The sequence below is a fragment of the Chiloscyllium plagiosum genome, chromosome 21 (genome assembly GCF_004010195.1).
Source record: "Chiloscyllium plagiosum isolate BGI_BamShark_2017 chromosome 21, ASM401019v2, whole genome shotgun sequence".
Classification (NCBI taxonomy): Eukaryota; Metazoa; Chordata; class Chondrichthyes; order Orectolobiformes; family Hemiscylliidae; genus Chiloscyllium; species Chiloscyllium plagiosum.
The window spans coordinates 42,673,826-42,691,240 of record NC_057730.1 but is presented as its reverse complement, the minus strand read 5'-3'; the positions used below and the strand labels follow the sequence as shown (position 1 = coordinate 42,691,240).

Below are 17,415 nucleotides of genomic sequence, written 5' to 3'. Positions count from 1 at the left end.
TCCACCATTAAAACTGCAAAGTAATTATTCAGTTCCTCAGCCATTTCCTTGTTCCCCACTACTATCTCTCCAGCGTCATATTCCAGTAGTCCAATATCCACTTTTGCCTGTCTTTTGCCCTTCATATATCTAATAAACTATTACAATTTTCCTTTATGTTATTGGCTAACTCACCATCATATTTAATCTTCACCCTCTTTTTTTTGTCGCTCTTTGTTAGTCTTTATAAGCTTTCCAATCCTCTGTTTTCGCATTGCTCTTCGCCACATTATATGTTTTCTGTTTTGCTTTTATCCTATCCCTGACTTCCCGAGTTAGCCATCCTTGCCTCATCCTCCCTGTACCATGCTTCTTTCTCTTGTATCTCTTGAATCACTCCCAAAAATTCCTGCAATTGCTGTTCCACTGTGTTTCCTGCTAGGCTCCTCTCCCAGTCCATCTGGTCAGCTCCTCCCTCATGCCTCTGTAGTTGCCTTTATTCAGCTGTAATACTCTGATTCTATCTTTTCCCTTTCAAATTGCAGAGTAAATTCAATCATATTATAGTCACTGCCTCCTATGGGTTCCTTCACCTTAAGCTCCCTTATCAAGTCTGCCTCATTGTACAACACTAAATTCAGTTTTGCCTGTTCCCTCGTGGGCTCCACCACAAGCTGCTCCAAAAAGCTATCTCACAGACATTCCACAAATCCTTCTTTTTCCAATCTACTACCAACCTGATTTTCCCAATCCAACTGCATATTAAAATCCCCACGACCACTGTAACTTTGCCTTTCCTACACATCTTTTCTATCTCCTGGTGTATATTGTGCCCTAGCTCCTGACTACTGTTTGGAGGCCTGTACATAACTCCAACTGTGGCTTTTTTCACATTTGCGGTTCCTCAATTTTACCCACACAGATTTGATACCATCTGACCCTACTTCGTTTCTTACTGTTGACTTAATTTAATTTCTTACTAATAAGGCAAGCCCATCCGTCTGCCCACTTGCCTATCTTTTCGAATAGGATATATATCCCTGGATATTCAGCCTTCTAATCCAGATCCCCTTGCAGCCACGTCTCTCTGATATCCACCACATCATCCCTGCCAATTTTGTTCTGCACCTTTAACTCATTTTCTTTATTCCTTTTACTGTGCACATTCAGATATAACACCTTCAGTCCTGTATTAACCTCCCTCTTCTCATTGTCACTCATTTGTCCAGTGTGCTTGAAGTTTGATTGCTAACCCTTTCCAAACACTATCCTATTCGTGTTTGTGCTGGAGATTTTAATAATCTCTCCTGTCATTTCTATCAGTTGAATCAATCTTTACATATATTAACCTGCTGTTTTGTTTCCCACTAAGGGAAGATTCATCCTTCCCTTCCACTCCACTTTCTAGTTCAAATCCTGTTGACCAGCCTGCTTACCCTTTTCTCTAGAACATTAGTCCCAAGCTCAGTTCAGGTGGAAACTGTCCCAATGGTAGAAATCCCTCCTGTTCCAATACTGGTGCCGGTGGTCCATGAAAATGAACCCTTCTTTCCCACACCACTCTTTTAGCCACGTGTTTACTTCCCTTTTTCTCATGTCCCTAAGCCAATTTGCACGTGGCTCAGTCAGTAATCCGTGATTATAACCCTTGAGAACCTGTTCTTTAATTTGGCTCTTAGCCCCTGATAATCCCTGAACAAGTTGTCTTTCCTAGTCTTGCCATGTTGTTTGTTCTAGCATGGACCACAACAACCGGATCCTCCCCCTCCCTCGCTAATATCCTTTCAAGCCAGTCAGAGAAATTCCTTATCCTGGCACCGGGCAAGCAACACGCCATGCAGGACTCTTGGTCCTGCTTATTCCCCTAATTATAGAACCCTCAATAACTACCACTTGTTTTTTTGCTCCCCAAACTTGAATGCCCTCCCATACCATGGTGCAGTGGTTGGCTCATCCTCACTACAGCCCTTTCCCTGATCCAGACAGGGAGCAAGTACCTCGTACCTGTTGGACAAGGTTAAGAGCAGAGGCTCCTCTGTTCTTTACTGCAGGATCCTTCTACCTGTCTCATTTGCAGTCACACCATGCTGTCCCTGGCTACTGACCAAATCTGAAGTATGTAATCTTCCAGGCGTGAGTGCCTTCTGAAACACAGCATCCAGGTACTGGATGTGACGCAGTGTTTGAAGCTCAGATTCCAGCTCATCAATTCTGAGCCGTAGTTCTTCCAGCAACCATCTCTTGCAAATGTGGTCACTGCAGTTCTCAATGGGATTAGCCAGTTCCCACATTATGCAATGATATCATTTGTCTATCCATTTCCACTTAATTAATTACTTTATTAGTTTATATAATTTCTCAAGGTTATTTTGTGCTGGCTATATTAGCGGTAAATATACCCACCAGTGATTTCCAAATAAATGGAATCTACCTGTTTCATTTGGGTACATACATACATTGTAAAAGTAATTAGCAGTTCACACAGTTAGAAGCACTTCAAACTTTCTGCTGTTCTGAACGGCACGATGCATTTTGGCTGAAAATAGTGCTTACTGTCATGCAGGAATTGAACCTGATCTATGAAATACAGAATAATGGCACATTAGGGCAAAGATCAGGCTCCAAGGCTGTTGAAGACTGTAATTGATGTTTTAGTAGACAGGTTTAAAGGACATACCCTTTATCTGCAGGTGGCCTTTCAGTCACAGTCACATGCTCAGAGGGCAACAGAAGCAGATAGTCAAATAAGTCAACTTCAACAACTTCACATAAGGGGTCAAGATCAACGCAGGCGTCTTCAAATTCCATATCCTTCAAACTGCACCACTAATTTCACACACTTTTCAGTATACTACACCACCATTATTCAGATAACAATCTTTATCAATAAGAACTCTCACCTGACATTCATTTACTCCGCTACACACTCAAATACTTAGAACATTTAACACACCCAAATTTTTACATCTTGCACACAGTGCCACAACATTCACAAACAGACAGCATGATGCTCAATGACACAACTCTTTTTAGCAAGGACATGTGCAACATGGATGATAACAAGCATGCATACTTTTTCTGACCCCTATGCAGGAGACAGTGCTGGCCTTTATTATGATGTCTACAACTTTGAGCATGGCAAGCAGAGGAGGTGAAACCAAAGATGGCAGCATCCTTATAACTAATAAAACTATTCACATCTCACCTTTGCAGTAAAGAGTATAAGTTTGAGAAGCCTACAAGACAAATTCATTCTGAGTTTCTGTGTCCTCTATTGAAAGTATACCCTCTTAAGCTATGTTAATTTCAGCCTAGGTTATTAGATCGCGTTATACTGGATACATCTTAATACACTGCTACAAATTGATGGTCTTGCTGTTGACTTACTTATCATACTTACATTACCTAAATGCTTGATAACACTTCCATTACTCTGCTGATGATGGAGGCTCATGGAGTGGCAACTGGCTGCATTTGGTTTGTCTAGCTGTTTGCGGACAGAAAATTGTCTATGCATATCCAAATTTTTGTGTTGAACTTGATGGAAACAATTTTGCTAAGGTCATGGTTAGTTTTGGAGTACTTGTCTACAGTAACATAGCTGGGATACTATCAGGACTGATAGTCTTTGCTGCATCCAGTACCCTTAGCTGTTTCTTGAATTTACGAAGAATGAAGGCGAGCCATGGAAGAAGGATGAGACAGAATATTCACCTGGCACTTCTGGCTGAAGATAGTTACAAACGTTTCAGTTTTGCCTTTTTGAACTGATGTTCTTGGATCTCAGTTGAAGATAGGAATATTTCTGGAGCCTCCTCTTCAGGTCAATTGTTGAATTGTTCACCACCCATTCATAACCAAATGTGGCAGGACTATAGAGGTTTGATCAGATATGTTGGCTGTGTAATTGCTTTGTTCTGTCTACAATGTGCTGCATCAGCTGTTTAGTATGCATACAATCCTAAATTATAGCATCACAATGTTCCACCACATTCTTACATTTGCTGCTTCTGGCTTGTGCAGACAAGTGGATGCATTGATTGTGTTGCAAATATCTGTATTGTTGTCATGTGTTTTCATATACTAGGAATGAAAATTTAACAATAGAAAATGGGATATATGCAACTGAAGCACTTGGAATTCTACTACACTTAAAGGTTGAAGTCACGTGTATCAAATGGTTAACTATAAATTATTTGGAGGAGCCAGTGTTGGACTGGGTTGGACAAAGTTAAAAAAAATCACACACCAGATTATAGTCCAATGGGCTTATTTGGAAGCACTAGCTTTCAAAGCACTGTTTCTTCACCAGGTGTTGAAGAAGCAGTGCTCCGAAAGCTAGTGCTTTCAAATAAACCTATTAGACTATAAGTTTGTGTTGTGCTCAGCTCGAGACAAGGTGCCCACACTGCCTGCAGTAGTGACAGTCCAAACAGATTGTTTGTTTTGGAATTTAAAGATAAATCAGTGAAAAGCATTCAGTAATTTCGGAAAGGTTGTAAAACCTATTTGCTTAATCAGATTAAAAAGGACATTATAAATGAGGGATATTTAATCGAAAAGTCAAGGCTAAGGATATCGCAAGCCGGGCTATGTCATCTTGGAGATGTGCTTAAGAAGGTTCTCTGGTTTCAAATTTTCAGGGAGTATGTTTGCTGAAACAGGATAGTTGCAACTTGAAACTGGGACACTACTGAAGCAGAAGTGGCTATAAAGCACAAACGTTGTGATTAGCATATCATGTAGTTCAGGCTCAGGAAAGTGTCAGGGGCAGTGGTTCCACGCCATGGAAAATAATTAGAGCTAAAATAAACTCCTGAGAGCTACTTAGAGTTTGATGAGTCACGAGTGGGGTGAAGGAAGCCCAAAGGCAATATTTACTGGGAAAGACTGAAAGTTAAGGAAATACAGCAGCAGCTCTGCGAAACCAGCTGATGATAAAACCTAAAGCTGTGCCAACAATTAAATGCTTGGGAGCAGTCTCAGGAGTCCTGGTCTCGGACAAAGAGACTGAAATAACAAGAAAGGTGCAATAGTTAAGATCTTCAAAAGTAAAGTACTGGAATTCCTTTGCAAAGGAGACAGAATATTAATGAGAATTTGTGACTGACAAAAACATTAACCTAAGGTTGAGATCAGTCTATACCACATCAGCCATTTAAAATTTAGTCCTTGAGGTGTTTATTTCAATTTGTCAGAGTTAGCTTATATTTACCAAATACTAACCCTGAATGTTAAAGTCTAAATTGCATCCATACCATGTGTGGTTTAGAATTATCTTACTTGTGCTGTACATCTATTAGTCATTATTGCTGATGTTTGTTTCGTTCAAGATTGTATAATAAAGATATCTGCAAATAAATTGTCATATTTTGATTCAGTGTCAGTTTAATTGAGTTTCATGGAGGGTTTCTTTCTCTGAGGTCCACTGAGATTTCTCACCACATTGTCTCAACTATTAACACCTATCTCACCCTATGGTGATGTTCTCATTGGATGCTAGCCTAATTCTCCTGCTTATCATATCTGAAGAGATTGCTACTTCCATGATCCTGGAATAGACCGCCATCCCTGGCCCACAGAACAGGATAAGATCGATACTGCTGGTGACTGTGAAGATGATTTATGAGATGAACATTTATACATCTGATCCTATCCAGGACAGAGCTAAAGATATTTGCAACACTGCACAGATTGCTACACAATGCCGCACACAGAGTTTGTTGATGCTTTCTGATCTTCAATGAGAGGTAACAACATTTTACGGTCTCTTGCCTTAAACATAGAGATGGAGTGAATGCTCAGCTTCCCAGGGATTGCAGACTTTTCTCAATGTAAGATGCCACTGATTGCACATATATCACTTCTCAAATGCTAATGTCAACTTTGCCCTATACCATAGCAGGGAGAGATTTTAACAAATTCACTTGTGGGACGTGGGCATCATGGATGGCCAACATTTATTGCCCCATTCCTAGTTGCCCTTGGTGAGTGATGTTGAGCTGCCTTCTTGAACCGCTGCAGTCCATGTGCTGTGGATAGAGCTACTCGCAACACCACTCTCCAACTTTAAACAACTATTGAAAGCACTAAAAACATGTGGAAATGAAGCAACAGCCAGAAGGAATAAATCAGCAACTAGATTTTATGATGATTCCTTTAAATAGCACTGATGGATGGGGAGATGGGTGGCAGGATGGGGGTGGGGGGGGGGGGGGGGGGGGGGGCGGCAGTGTGCCTTTCTGCTGCTGTATACATTTTCACCAAAATTGCATTGTATACTGATATCATATCTGCCTTATCTGAATACTATTTGCTGTGGGCACACTAACTCTTACAGGCATACCTCACTGCAAAACGTGCATGTGGATCACAGATGTCATCTTGGTTATCATGATGGCATCCAAACTATCCAACAATAGGCACTACCAATACATATTCAGCACCATATGTTTTTTAATAGTGCTTATCGCAACAAGTCAGATGGTGAAAACAGCCCTGCAAGACGCTTACCAGCCACGATATCTCTGACAATGGAAGGACTGGTGGCATAACATGTAACACGTTCAAAAATATAACAATAAAAACATAAGCTCCACATGCAATTTAGGTGTTAAGTCCAAGCACTATGAACAGCACAGAAAAGTCATTAAATTATATTAATAATAGAATCAGAAATTATAGATCTTTTTCCAAGACATGTTTCATGACAAGATTTACAATGCCATGTTGTGAATAATTCAATTCATGTTCCATTGACGAAAAATGTGATAAAAAGGTTAAACCATTTCACTAAGATGTGTTGATCTCACAAAGCCAATATTATTCTAGAAATCTGTAGAAGCTTGGAAGTATATAATATTAGAAGTGAGTTTGTCATCTATTATCAAATTAGAGATACATTTATGAATGAATAACAGACGTTTAGCCAATGCTAACCTTTTAAAGCACAGTTTCACATTATGAATATAATATACTGAGTTATACTGATCACCATGCCATGATAATATGATTGGTTGTGTTAAGTTTTGTGTTGCTGCTAATTATATTCTTTATAAATCTCATTTAAATAATACATTATGATAAATGTTAAAAAAGCTCTTAATATTTCACCAACTCAATAGACAGTTTTAATACACAAAGGATTAATTACAGTCCAGAGGACATAACTTGCCTTCCACTGAACAAGAACGGAGGTAGTGGTGCGTGGAATCACAGAGAGAATAACTGGTGGTTCACTGGGAACTGAAAAACAGAACTATAGATGAAGCAATTGAACAATGCGTCACAATTTTATACATCGCGTTGAATCATTCTAAAGATGACTGAAGATTAGGAGGGGATGATATCTCAATGTTTTATGTGAGGTGAAACTATGAAGATGCTCTTTTCCAAAGAGCCGTACAATTTTGTTATACTGAGGAACCAAGTTTTATAGCTGAGCTCAGTATCTCTTTCCAACCAATTCCCCAAATAGGAATATTGTGAATAAATGCTAGCCATATCAGTGTCAACTTCTGTCTGTTTATGCTGCAGTGAAATACTTTGGAACACTTCAATTGCTTTACTAAACTACTTTCTCCACTCTGCAGGCACCCTGCCTCTATTCCTGATGAAGGGCTTTTGCCCAAAATGTTGATTTTCCTGCTCCTTGGATGCTGCCTGACCTGCTGTGCTTTTCCAGCACCACTCTAATCTAGACTCTACTTAAATAATAGTCAGAGTTGGGTTCCTTCCCACCTATCTGCTCCACACTTCCCACCAACCTATCACAGTCACCTCCTACCTTCGCCCACCTATCGCCATCCCACCCACCTTTTCCCTAACCCCACTCACCACTCCCCTATTTTTCTATTTGCCCCCTTCTCCGTCCTCAGTCCTGAAGAAGGGCTATGCCCTAAATGTCAACTCTCTTGCTCCTTGGGTGCACCTGCTGTGCTTTTCCCAATGCCACACTTTATCAGCGATAAGTTAAGCATCCATTTAAACCAAAGAATGTAATAAGTAAATTGAACAAAGCAAAAAATAACACTAAAAATCATCCTTACCATCCTGCAGTGTTGTCACTGGCTCTGTTGGTACACTATAAACACTGTCTCCAATATCATTAGTCGCCATTATTCGTAACTGGTAGGAAGTGTAAGGCGTTAAGCTGGCAAATGACAGGAAATAATAAATATTTAAGGACATTATTTTCCTTTCTGAATTAGTTTACCATGCAGAAAATGTAATGAAAATTTTGAACCATTTTGGGAATTAAATAAAACTTCCAAACCCATGAAACCTTGTACAAAAGAATGACTGAGAGCATCTGCTTCTATAGTTAGGTGCAAGGATTAAATACAGAGTTAAGGGCACTGGTACCAGTAAAGCACACTACTAAGATCTTCTGAGGAAGGGTCACTTGACCTGAACATTAACTCTGACTTCTCTCCATAGATGAAAAAAAAACCTCGAAAGAACTGCAGAATGCTGTAACTCAGAAACAAAAACAGAAACTGCTGGAAAATATCAGCAGATCTGGCAGCATTTGTGGAGAGAAGTCAGAGTTCTGAAGAAGGGTTACTGGACCTGAAATGTTAACTCTGATTTCTCTCCACAAATGCTGCTAGACCTGCTGAGATTTCCCAACAATTTCTGTTTTTGTTTCAGATCTCCAGCATCCACAATCTTTCTTTATTTTAAGCTAAGATCTTGTTTGATAAAATAAATATAATTTTGGTGCAGCGACTTACTGGAATTGGGTGGACAGATAACTATGACTGAATCATATAAGGCAATCCCCAATTGACAAACATCTATAAGATCTTATACAGAGGTGGATTTATGTTAAAGATCTGACATGTCAATGTGTCCTCATACGTATGAGTGGCTATTTTGTATTGTCCTGCATTGTGTTCTGACTTGCGTACAAATTGACTCGTGAACGTACTCTAGAACAAAACCTATTCGCAACTTGGTGACTGCCCAGGTATAGATATGTGGATCCTTAGAAATAAAAATGCAAAGTATCTTTCCTCCAAAACAAAAAGGATTTTCCACATATCTCCAAAATAATGAGTTCAAAACCTCAAATTCACTTGGTTAATCAAGCCATAATTTAAATCAATTGAAAGACAGAGTAGAGAGGTTGAATGTTCTGCCCTCATTTATCATAAAAAGAATTTAAGAGCATCAAAGTAGAAGCACAAGCCATTGCAAAAGGCTTGTTGGGAACAATAATGAACCAATATGGAATAATATCCATAAACAGAAATTTCAAACCTTCTATAATATGTTGTAAATTTGTTAAGAGTTTATGCTAATAAACATTGCTCTAGAGCCAGCTTCAGAATGCCATAGCATGGGAATGCAAGGTAGTTGCTTGAAGAATGAGGATCAAATTAGAAAGTTTGCCCCTCATCTGAAGAAACTTGTTGGCAACTGCTGCTCCTGAAAAGATCCATCAAATTTCATATAATGTAATGTAATGAATTTATGTGCAATGTAAAAAGAGCTACTACCAAGATGGGAACTACAAAGTTCACGAAAGAGGAGAAATTTCAACAAGTCTTCCCACGTCCTCTGAATACCTATATTACATTTCTTCTCGTTGAGACTGAGCATATGACTCAGCGACTAAATGTGTTATTTGCATCTATCTTCATGTGTAGAGAAATTGGACAATATATAAAGACTTAGCGAGTTTTGAGAAGATTTGTAGCTCAGGTTGAGGTTTTGGATGTAGGTTTGCTCGCTGAGCTGAAAGGTTCATTTCCAGACATTTTGTTACCTTACTAGGTAAAATCTTCAGTGAACCTCATGTGAAGCAATGCTGAAAATTCCTGCTTTCTATTTATATGTTTGGGTTTCTTTGGGTTGGTGATGTTATTTCCTGTGGTGGTTATTTCCTGTGGTGAAGTCACTTCCAGTTCCTTTTCTCAGGGTGTGGTAGATGGAGTCTAACTCAATGTGTTTGTTGATAGAGTTCCGGTTGGAATGCCATATTTCTTGGAATTCTCACGTGTGTCTTTGTTTGGCTTGTCCTAGGATGGATATGTTGTCCCAGTCGAAGTGGTGTCCTTCCTCATCCGTATGTGAGGATACTAGTGAGAGAGGGTCTTGATATAAAGACATCAAATGGATGGATTTAAAAGGTTGACAGTGCACAAAGTTCATCTGGCTCAAATAGGACACCCTCTAAGTTGCTGAGGAAAATAAGATTGGAAATTGTGAAAACTCTGGTCACAACTTCCAATTAGTGCTGTATATGGGAGTGGAGTCAGAGCCCCGAACAAACACAATGTTACATTCCTGTTCAAAAACAAGGATAAAACCAACAACTACAGGGCAGTCATCCTAACACTGGAGATAATAAATCACTTAGAGACAATAGTGTATAGTAAATCAATTGGCAATTAATGAAATACGTGCTGATAAATGACAGCCAGCACGGATTTGAAGAATGGACTACTCATTTAATTTGATGGAGTTCCTTGATCAAGTAACAGGTGGTTGATAGGGTTATGTGATTGATCTTGTATGTATGGACTTTCAAAGGATATTTAACAAAGACTACCTTAAAAAAGTGTTCTCAAAATCCAAGCACTTGGGATTCGGGATGCAGTGAATGCTTTGATACACAACTGGTGCAGGAACAAAAAGGACACTGTGGTATGACAATAACTTCTCCAGTTTGGAGGAAAATAGGGAGTATGTACCCCTACTGTCGGTGTTGGAACCACAGCTCTATTTGATCAACATTAACAACATGGATTTAGGTACATCAAGTATTATTTCCAAATTTGGAAGTGACATGTAACTCAGAAATACAGTAATCAGTGAGACTAATAGCAATGAATTCCAGAGGACATAGACAGGCTAGTGAAATAAGCAAACACATGACAAATGAAATCTAACTATGGGTAAGTATTAAGTAAATAACTTTGGCAAAAAGAGTGGAGAATGGATACAAATTAAACAGTATAATTTTAAAGGGTGTGTAGGAACAGACAAACTCAAGGGTGTACAAGTCAGGGTAAAGCTGCATGTATGTGAACGTGTGCAATATAGTTAATAAGATTGCTGAGTTTCACAATGGTTGTCACATGGGATTATGACATTGTGGCTATAACAGAATAGAAGAGTAAGACTGAGCGTTAAATATTCCTGGTTACAAGGTATTCAGGAAAGGTAGGAAAGAAAATAAAGGCGGAGGGAAGGCAGCACTTGTTAAGGAGAGCATTGCAGTGCTATAGAAAGATGATGTCCCAGAATGTTCAAGGACAGAGTTGGAACTAAGGAACAGTGAGAAAGGTATAATTACATGCTGAGTGCAGTCTGTAGACCTCCAACTAATAGGAAGGATGTAGACATACAACACTGCAACAAATATAAATTTTGGTGGTGTAAGGAATAGCAAGGACAAGTATTCCTCGATTGCATTCAGGAAAATTTTATACAGTAGGTCAGTGTTAAGTCCAATTGTAAAAGATGGACTGCTAGACTTTGTTATTGGGAATGAGGTTGACCAAGTAGAACAATTGCAAATGAGACAGTATTTAGGGGACAGTGATCATAGTTTCATAAGGTCCAGGATGGAAAATGACATTTGTCAATCCAGAGTTAGAATAATAAATTGTCAGAGTTGACTTCAATGAGACAAGAATAGAACTGGCCTGGATTGTGGAGTCAAAGATTGATGGAAAACTGTAGCTCAACAATGGGCTACTTTCAAAGAGATCGTTCAGGCACAGATGTGGGAAGGGAAATATAGGCAGAGCTCCCTCAATAAAAATCAAAATAGATTAAGATAAACAAGAAAAAAACACGCTTTCCTCAGGTATTAAATAGAATTAAGAACGAAACTGAATATAGAAGGTTCAGAAGGGAACAAGAAACACAACTAAAAGTACCAAAGAAGGATTATGAAAAAATGGCTAGCAGCTCACAGAGGGAACCCTGAAGTTTTCCATAGGTACATTAACAGTAGATGTGTAGAAGTAGGATATTTACACATGGGAAATGATTGACATGTTACATTAATACTTTTCATTTGTCCTTACTTAGAAATGAATTATTGGTCAGACCATGGTGTCAGAGGAGGAAACCCAGTCACTAGAAGCATTTAAAACTGGTAAGGTTTTGGCCTTGGATAGGCAGTTGATTCTTAATATTGATAAGGTATGTGGTTTGGATGATATACATCAAAGGATACCAAAGGAAGTGAGACTGGAAATTGCGAGGCACTGGCAACAATGTTTCAATCTTCCCTGAATTTGGGAGTAGGACTAGAAAATGCAAATGTAACTGACTCGTTGAGAAAAGTTTACAAAGATAAGCCTGGCAATTATGGACCAGTGAGTATAACTTTGGTGTTGGGGAAATGTATTGAAAAAATTATTGGGATAGAATTCTGAGCTTCATGGAGCAATGTGTGTCAACTAAGGGAAGCCACCTTGAATTTTTTTAAGGGAAAATCATATTTAACTAACTTGCTAAAGGTCTTTGAAATGGTAACAAAGGGAGTTGATGAGGAAAATATTAAACTGTTGTACATGGAATGCCAAAAGATGTTTGGTAAAGTGTCTCACAACAGGCTTGTGAGAAAATTTATAGCTCGTTAATAAATGAGAAAATAGCAATGTGGGTATACAATTGGTTGAGGGATGGAAAACAGAGAGTAATGGCTAATGGGTAGATTTCAGATTGGAAGAAGGTTTGTAGTGTCGTTCTTCAGTGTCAGTTTTGGTACACTTGTTTTTCTTGATACATACTAATGATCTGGTTCTTGGTTTGCAGGGGGTAATTCCAAATTGGTAGATATTACCAAACTTGTTAGCATTGTAAACTGTGAGGAGTGAGGAGGCAATAATTATGGCAATGTTGCAGAACAATAATCCACAGACGGGAGGTAATATTCTGGGGAGTCTGATTCAAATCTCACCGCCGCAGATGGTGGAATTCTAGTTCAATAAAAATCTGGAATTAAAAGACTGATAATGACATGAAACCATTAGATTGTCATAAAAAAACTCATCCAGTTTACTAATGTCCTTTAGAGAAGGAAAACTGCCACCCATAACAGATCTGGTCTACACACGGCTCGGGTCTACAGCATGTGGTTGATTCTTAGAAGTAATATGAAACGCACAGCAAGCCACTCAGTTGCACCACCTGTGAAAAAGGCACCGGAAACGATAATGGCAAACTTAGTCCTGTTGTCTCTGCAAAGTCCTCCCTATTAACATCTGAAGATTAGGCCAAAATTGGGAAAGCTAACTCACAGTCAATCAACAGACCCGGGTTCAATTCCCGCCTCAGGCGACTGACTGTGTGGAGTTTGCACATTCTCCCAGTGTCTGCGTGGGTTTCCTCTGGGTGCTCCAGTTTCCTCCCACAGTCCAAAGATGTGCAGGTCAGGTGAATTGGCCATGCTAAATTGCCCGTAGTGTTAGGTAAGGGGTAAATGTAGGGGTATGGGTGGGTTGTGCAGGTCGGTGTGGACTTGTTGGGCCGAAGGGCCTGTTTCCACACTGTAATGTAATCTACAAAAAAATCTAAAAAAACAGCCTAACATACTCCTACTCAAGAAGCATGCCTGATACACAATGCTCCAGACAGCACATTCACTACCGCTGGGTACAGTCTGTCTTACAGTAGAACAGACTCAGCAGAAGTGGTAGCACAGTGGTGTACAGTTGGGAAATCAGTGTTCCTGGTTGTCAATATCAACTCTGCACTCCATTACATCTAATAGCATCAGGTCAAACCTGGGAAAGGAAACCTCTAGCTGATTAATCAGAACCACTCCCTGCCTCCTAGCACCTGATGAATCAGTACCTTCCACGTTCAACACAATTGGAAAAACATCAGAGTGGTAGGAGGGTGGACTGGCTCTGCATCGCCACTGCTGACTGATCTGGTTGAGTCCTAAAGAATATAGCTGTTAGATTGGCAAATGTTAAGAAATCAACAAGAGGGAAAAACATACTTGATCTCATCCTCTCAAATATGCCTGGAGATGCATCTGTCCATGTTAGGATTGGTAAGAGAGATCATTGCACAGTCCTTATGGAGATGAAGTCCTATCTTCCCATTGGGAATACCTTCCATTGTGTTGTGTGGCACTATCACTATGCGAAATCAGATGGACTTAAACAGGTCTAGACGGGACATTCGTGAGGTAGTATGAGCCGTCAATAGGAACAGAATTGTATTCAAACACAATCTGTAACCTTACGGCCTGGCATATCTCCTGGTCTACCATTACTACCAGAGTCACCCCTGGTTTAATGAAGTGTGCAGCAGGGCACGCCGAGAGCAGGACCAGACATTTCTAAAATGGTCAATCTGACGAAGCTAGAGCATAGGTCTATTTGCATGCCAAACAACATAAGCTGCAATTGATATACAGCCAAATGATTCCACAACCAATGGATCAAATCTAGGTTCTACAAGTCCTGCCACATCCCATTGTGAATGGTGGTGGACAATTAAGCAGCTCAGCTGAGGTCTGAGAATGGATGCAGGAGTGAAAAACTTCAGTTATGAAGTTAGATTAGAAAAGTTGAGACTGTTTTCCTCAGAGAAGAGAAGGCTAAGAGGATATTTGAAAGCAGTTTTCAATATTATGAGGGAGCTGTACAGTGAAAAAGGGGAGAAACTGTTCCCTCTCATATGAGGATCGTCAATGGGTGAGCAAAGATAGGAGGTAACTACCAAAGGAAATAAATGTGATATGAAGAAAATACTTTCTCACACAGTGTGTAGTTAAGAATATATTGTCTGGGAAGGTGGTGGAGACAGGCTCAACTGAAGCATTCAAGGAGGCATTGGATAATTGTTTATTTGAAAACAATATTCATGGTATGGGGAAAAGCAGGAGAATGGTACTAAGTCATATTGCTCCTTAGCAGCGCTGATGCAGACACAATGGACAAATGGCCTCCTTCTGTAATGTAACAATTCTGTGATTCTGTGACAGATTTGAAGATGGCAGGATAAGTTGAGAAGGCTGTAAATGGTACTTGAGTTCAAAAGCAAGGAAGTTACTTGAAGTCTTCAAAAAATACTGGTTAGCCCCAGATGAAATATTGTGACTAACGGGTATCACTATTTGGGAAGAATGCCAAGGCCTGAGAGATGGAGCAAGATTTCATATTTCTGATGCGATTCTAATAAAGCTTTATTGATGTGGGAAGATAAGAGAAGCTGGCATTGTTGTCCTTATCAAAGGGAAAAATATGGGGAACTAAAAATACAGATGTTCTAAGTCATTGAGGATATTGATAAAGTAAAACAGTTCAAAACCATCAGTAATTGCAGAAAGTAACCTGAGTGTGCAGATTTAAGGTACCATTACTCTCAAAAAGAAACTAACAGTGACATAAGCAAATAAAATTATACAGCATGTTGCTATGAACTGCTATGCACTGCCTGAAAGAGTTGTGGAAGCAAATTCAGCAATAGAATATCTATGATTCTCCACTATGTTGGAGACAGAAGGTTGTTGAGAAAAGCTTTAGGAGTCACCTTAGGGAACTGCTCTAGGTAACAAACAAAAGAAGTAATAAGTGTCTTGGTGTTGAAGATTCCTGACATAATCTTTCACCAACCAAGCACAGACTTCACCGCTGGAATATTCAAGCAGACCATAATGCCACAATGGTTTTGTGTATCAGTTAAAAAACCTAACTGATATTATATATGACATTGATTCTTTGCTTTGGTTCTAGGTTAGTGTATTGCTGAATTTTGTATTGATAAGATAAAACTTTATAAGATAAAACTGCCTTCATCTGAAACCACAGATCCAATTTAAAGGAAGAACATGAAGTACAAAAATTTATCAAATCAATCCTTTTACAGAACATGAATGTTTCCTCTAGCAAGTAGTTGCCCAACCAGTTTCCCAAGTGGGGAAGTCATCCGATATCTTGTCTGCTATTGGATCTATTGAAGTTATTAAGCCAATTAATGGTCAGTAAGGGGGCTCATGCCATATCTGCAACTATTTTACCCAAGGCTGGGGCAGGTAGCCCAGCAGCTTTCATGACACAGGCTGCTGTGAGTAAGGAGGTGGAGCTGGTTTGGGGGAAAAGCTCCTTTGGGGGTGGTCCCCTGTACTCATGGGGAAACACACCTTCCCAAGGTCATATCTCCACTTTAAAGCACAAGCCACCTCTAAAACATCTCCACCCCCCCACCAAAAAATATGCTCTCAGTGTGGTTTCTCAGCCAGGCTTATCAAAACCTGGATTTATCTTTACCAATGAACTCTATCATTTATTTTCCTCAGGGATTGTCTGTTGGCTTCGATCAGGAATTATGAAACGTTATCTTTCAAAATATTTCACCTCCAGTTTTTGATTGTCACCTATGTATTTTCAATATTTTCTATTTTGATTTCAGATTTTCAGGAAACCTGATGCTCTTTCAATTAATTTATTCACAGGCATAAAACCAGCTTTGTCTTAATTTGATAAACCATAATATGCAGAATTTCAAACTAAATTGACTGCACACATTACCGGTCTATAACATATGACGTAGCATCATGACTAATTGAAGAGGTGTGTGTCTGCCAAGTCCTGTTAGGTAGTTCCTTTGTTTGCACCGTGAAGTAGCGGATTGGTGATGACCCATCACTCCCTGGTTTCCATTGCAACAGCAAACTTCGACCTCGAATTTCAGACTGAGGTACTGACAGATTGATGGCTGGTTGTGGGCGGTCTATAAAACAAAAGATAGTTTCAAAATTATTCTGTCCTGTAACCATCCCAAAACACTCTGGATTTCACTGAACATGAACAAAACAAAATTAAACGAAAACTGGGCAAAATTAGAGATCCTGATGCAGGGTTTTTGCCTGAAACGTCGATTTTCCTGCTCTTCGGATGCTGTCTGACCTGCTGTGTTTTTCCACCACCACTCTAATCTTGACTCTGATCTCCAGCATCTGCAGTCCTCACTTTTGCCTAAAATCAGAGATCCGTTTTCTAGCACCACTATGTTGAATAACTACAGAATCACAAAAATGAGGTGATCCAACAACACCAGACTTATTTGACAAAATATTTCATAGAACATACAACAAAACAGCACACTACAGGCCCCTTTGGCCCTTGATGTTGTGCCAACCTTTTATCGTACTCTAAGATCAAACTAACCTACCTACCCTTCATTTTACTATCATCCATGTGCTTATCCAAAAGTCGCTTAAATGTCCCTGACATATCTAACTGTACGAGGTAAAAACAGGGAGCACGAGGTGGCTTCCGTAATTACACCGGCACCATTCCCCACCTCTTCCTCCGCTACATTGATGACTGCATTGGCGCCACCTCGTGCTCCCGCGAGGAGGTTGAGCAATTCATCAACTTCACCAACACATTCCACCCTGACCTTAAATTTACCTGGACCATCTCTGACACCTCCCTCCCCTTCCTGAACCTC

At 39.7% G+C, this 17,415-nt stretch overlaps 1 protein-coding gene across 4 annotated transcripts in view; it reads right to left on the bottom strand.

Moving 5' to 3' along the window:
- Nucleotides 1–17,415, bottom strand: part of sdk1a (sidekick cell adhesion molecule 1a) — an 856,101-nt gene that overhangs the window by 98,879 nt on the left and 739,807 nt on the right. For all 4 annotated transcript variants that reach the window (XM_043711901.1, XM_043711903.1, XM_043711902.1 and 1 more), the window contains 3 exons: nucleotides 16,491–16,692; nucleotides 8,028–8,131; nucleotides 7,154–7,224 (listed from right to left, as the gene is read on the bottom strand). In XM_043711901.1, the coding sequence (XP_043567836.1) occupies nucleotides 7,154–7,224; nucleotides 8,028–8,131; nucleotides 16,491–16,692 (377 nt within the window). The remainder of the gene's footprint in view (nucleotides 1–7,153; nucleotides 7,225–8,027; nucleotides 8,132–16,490; nucleotides 16,693–17,415) is intronic.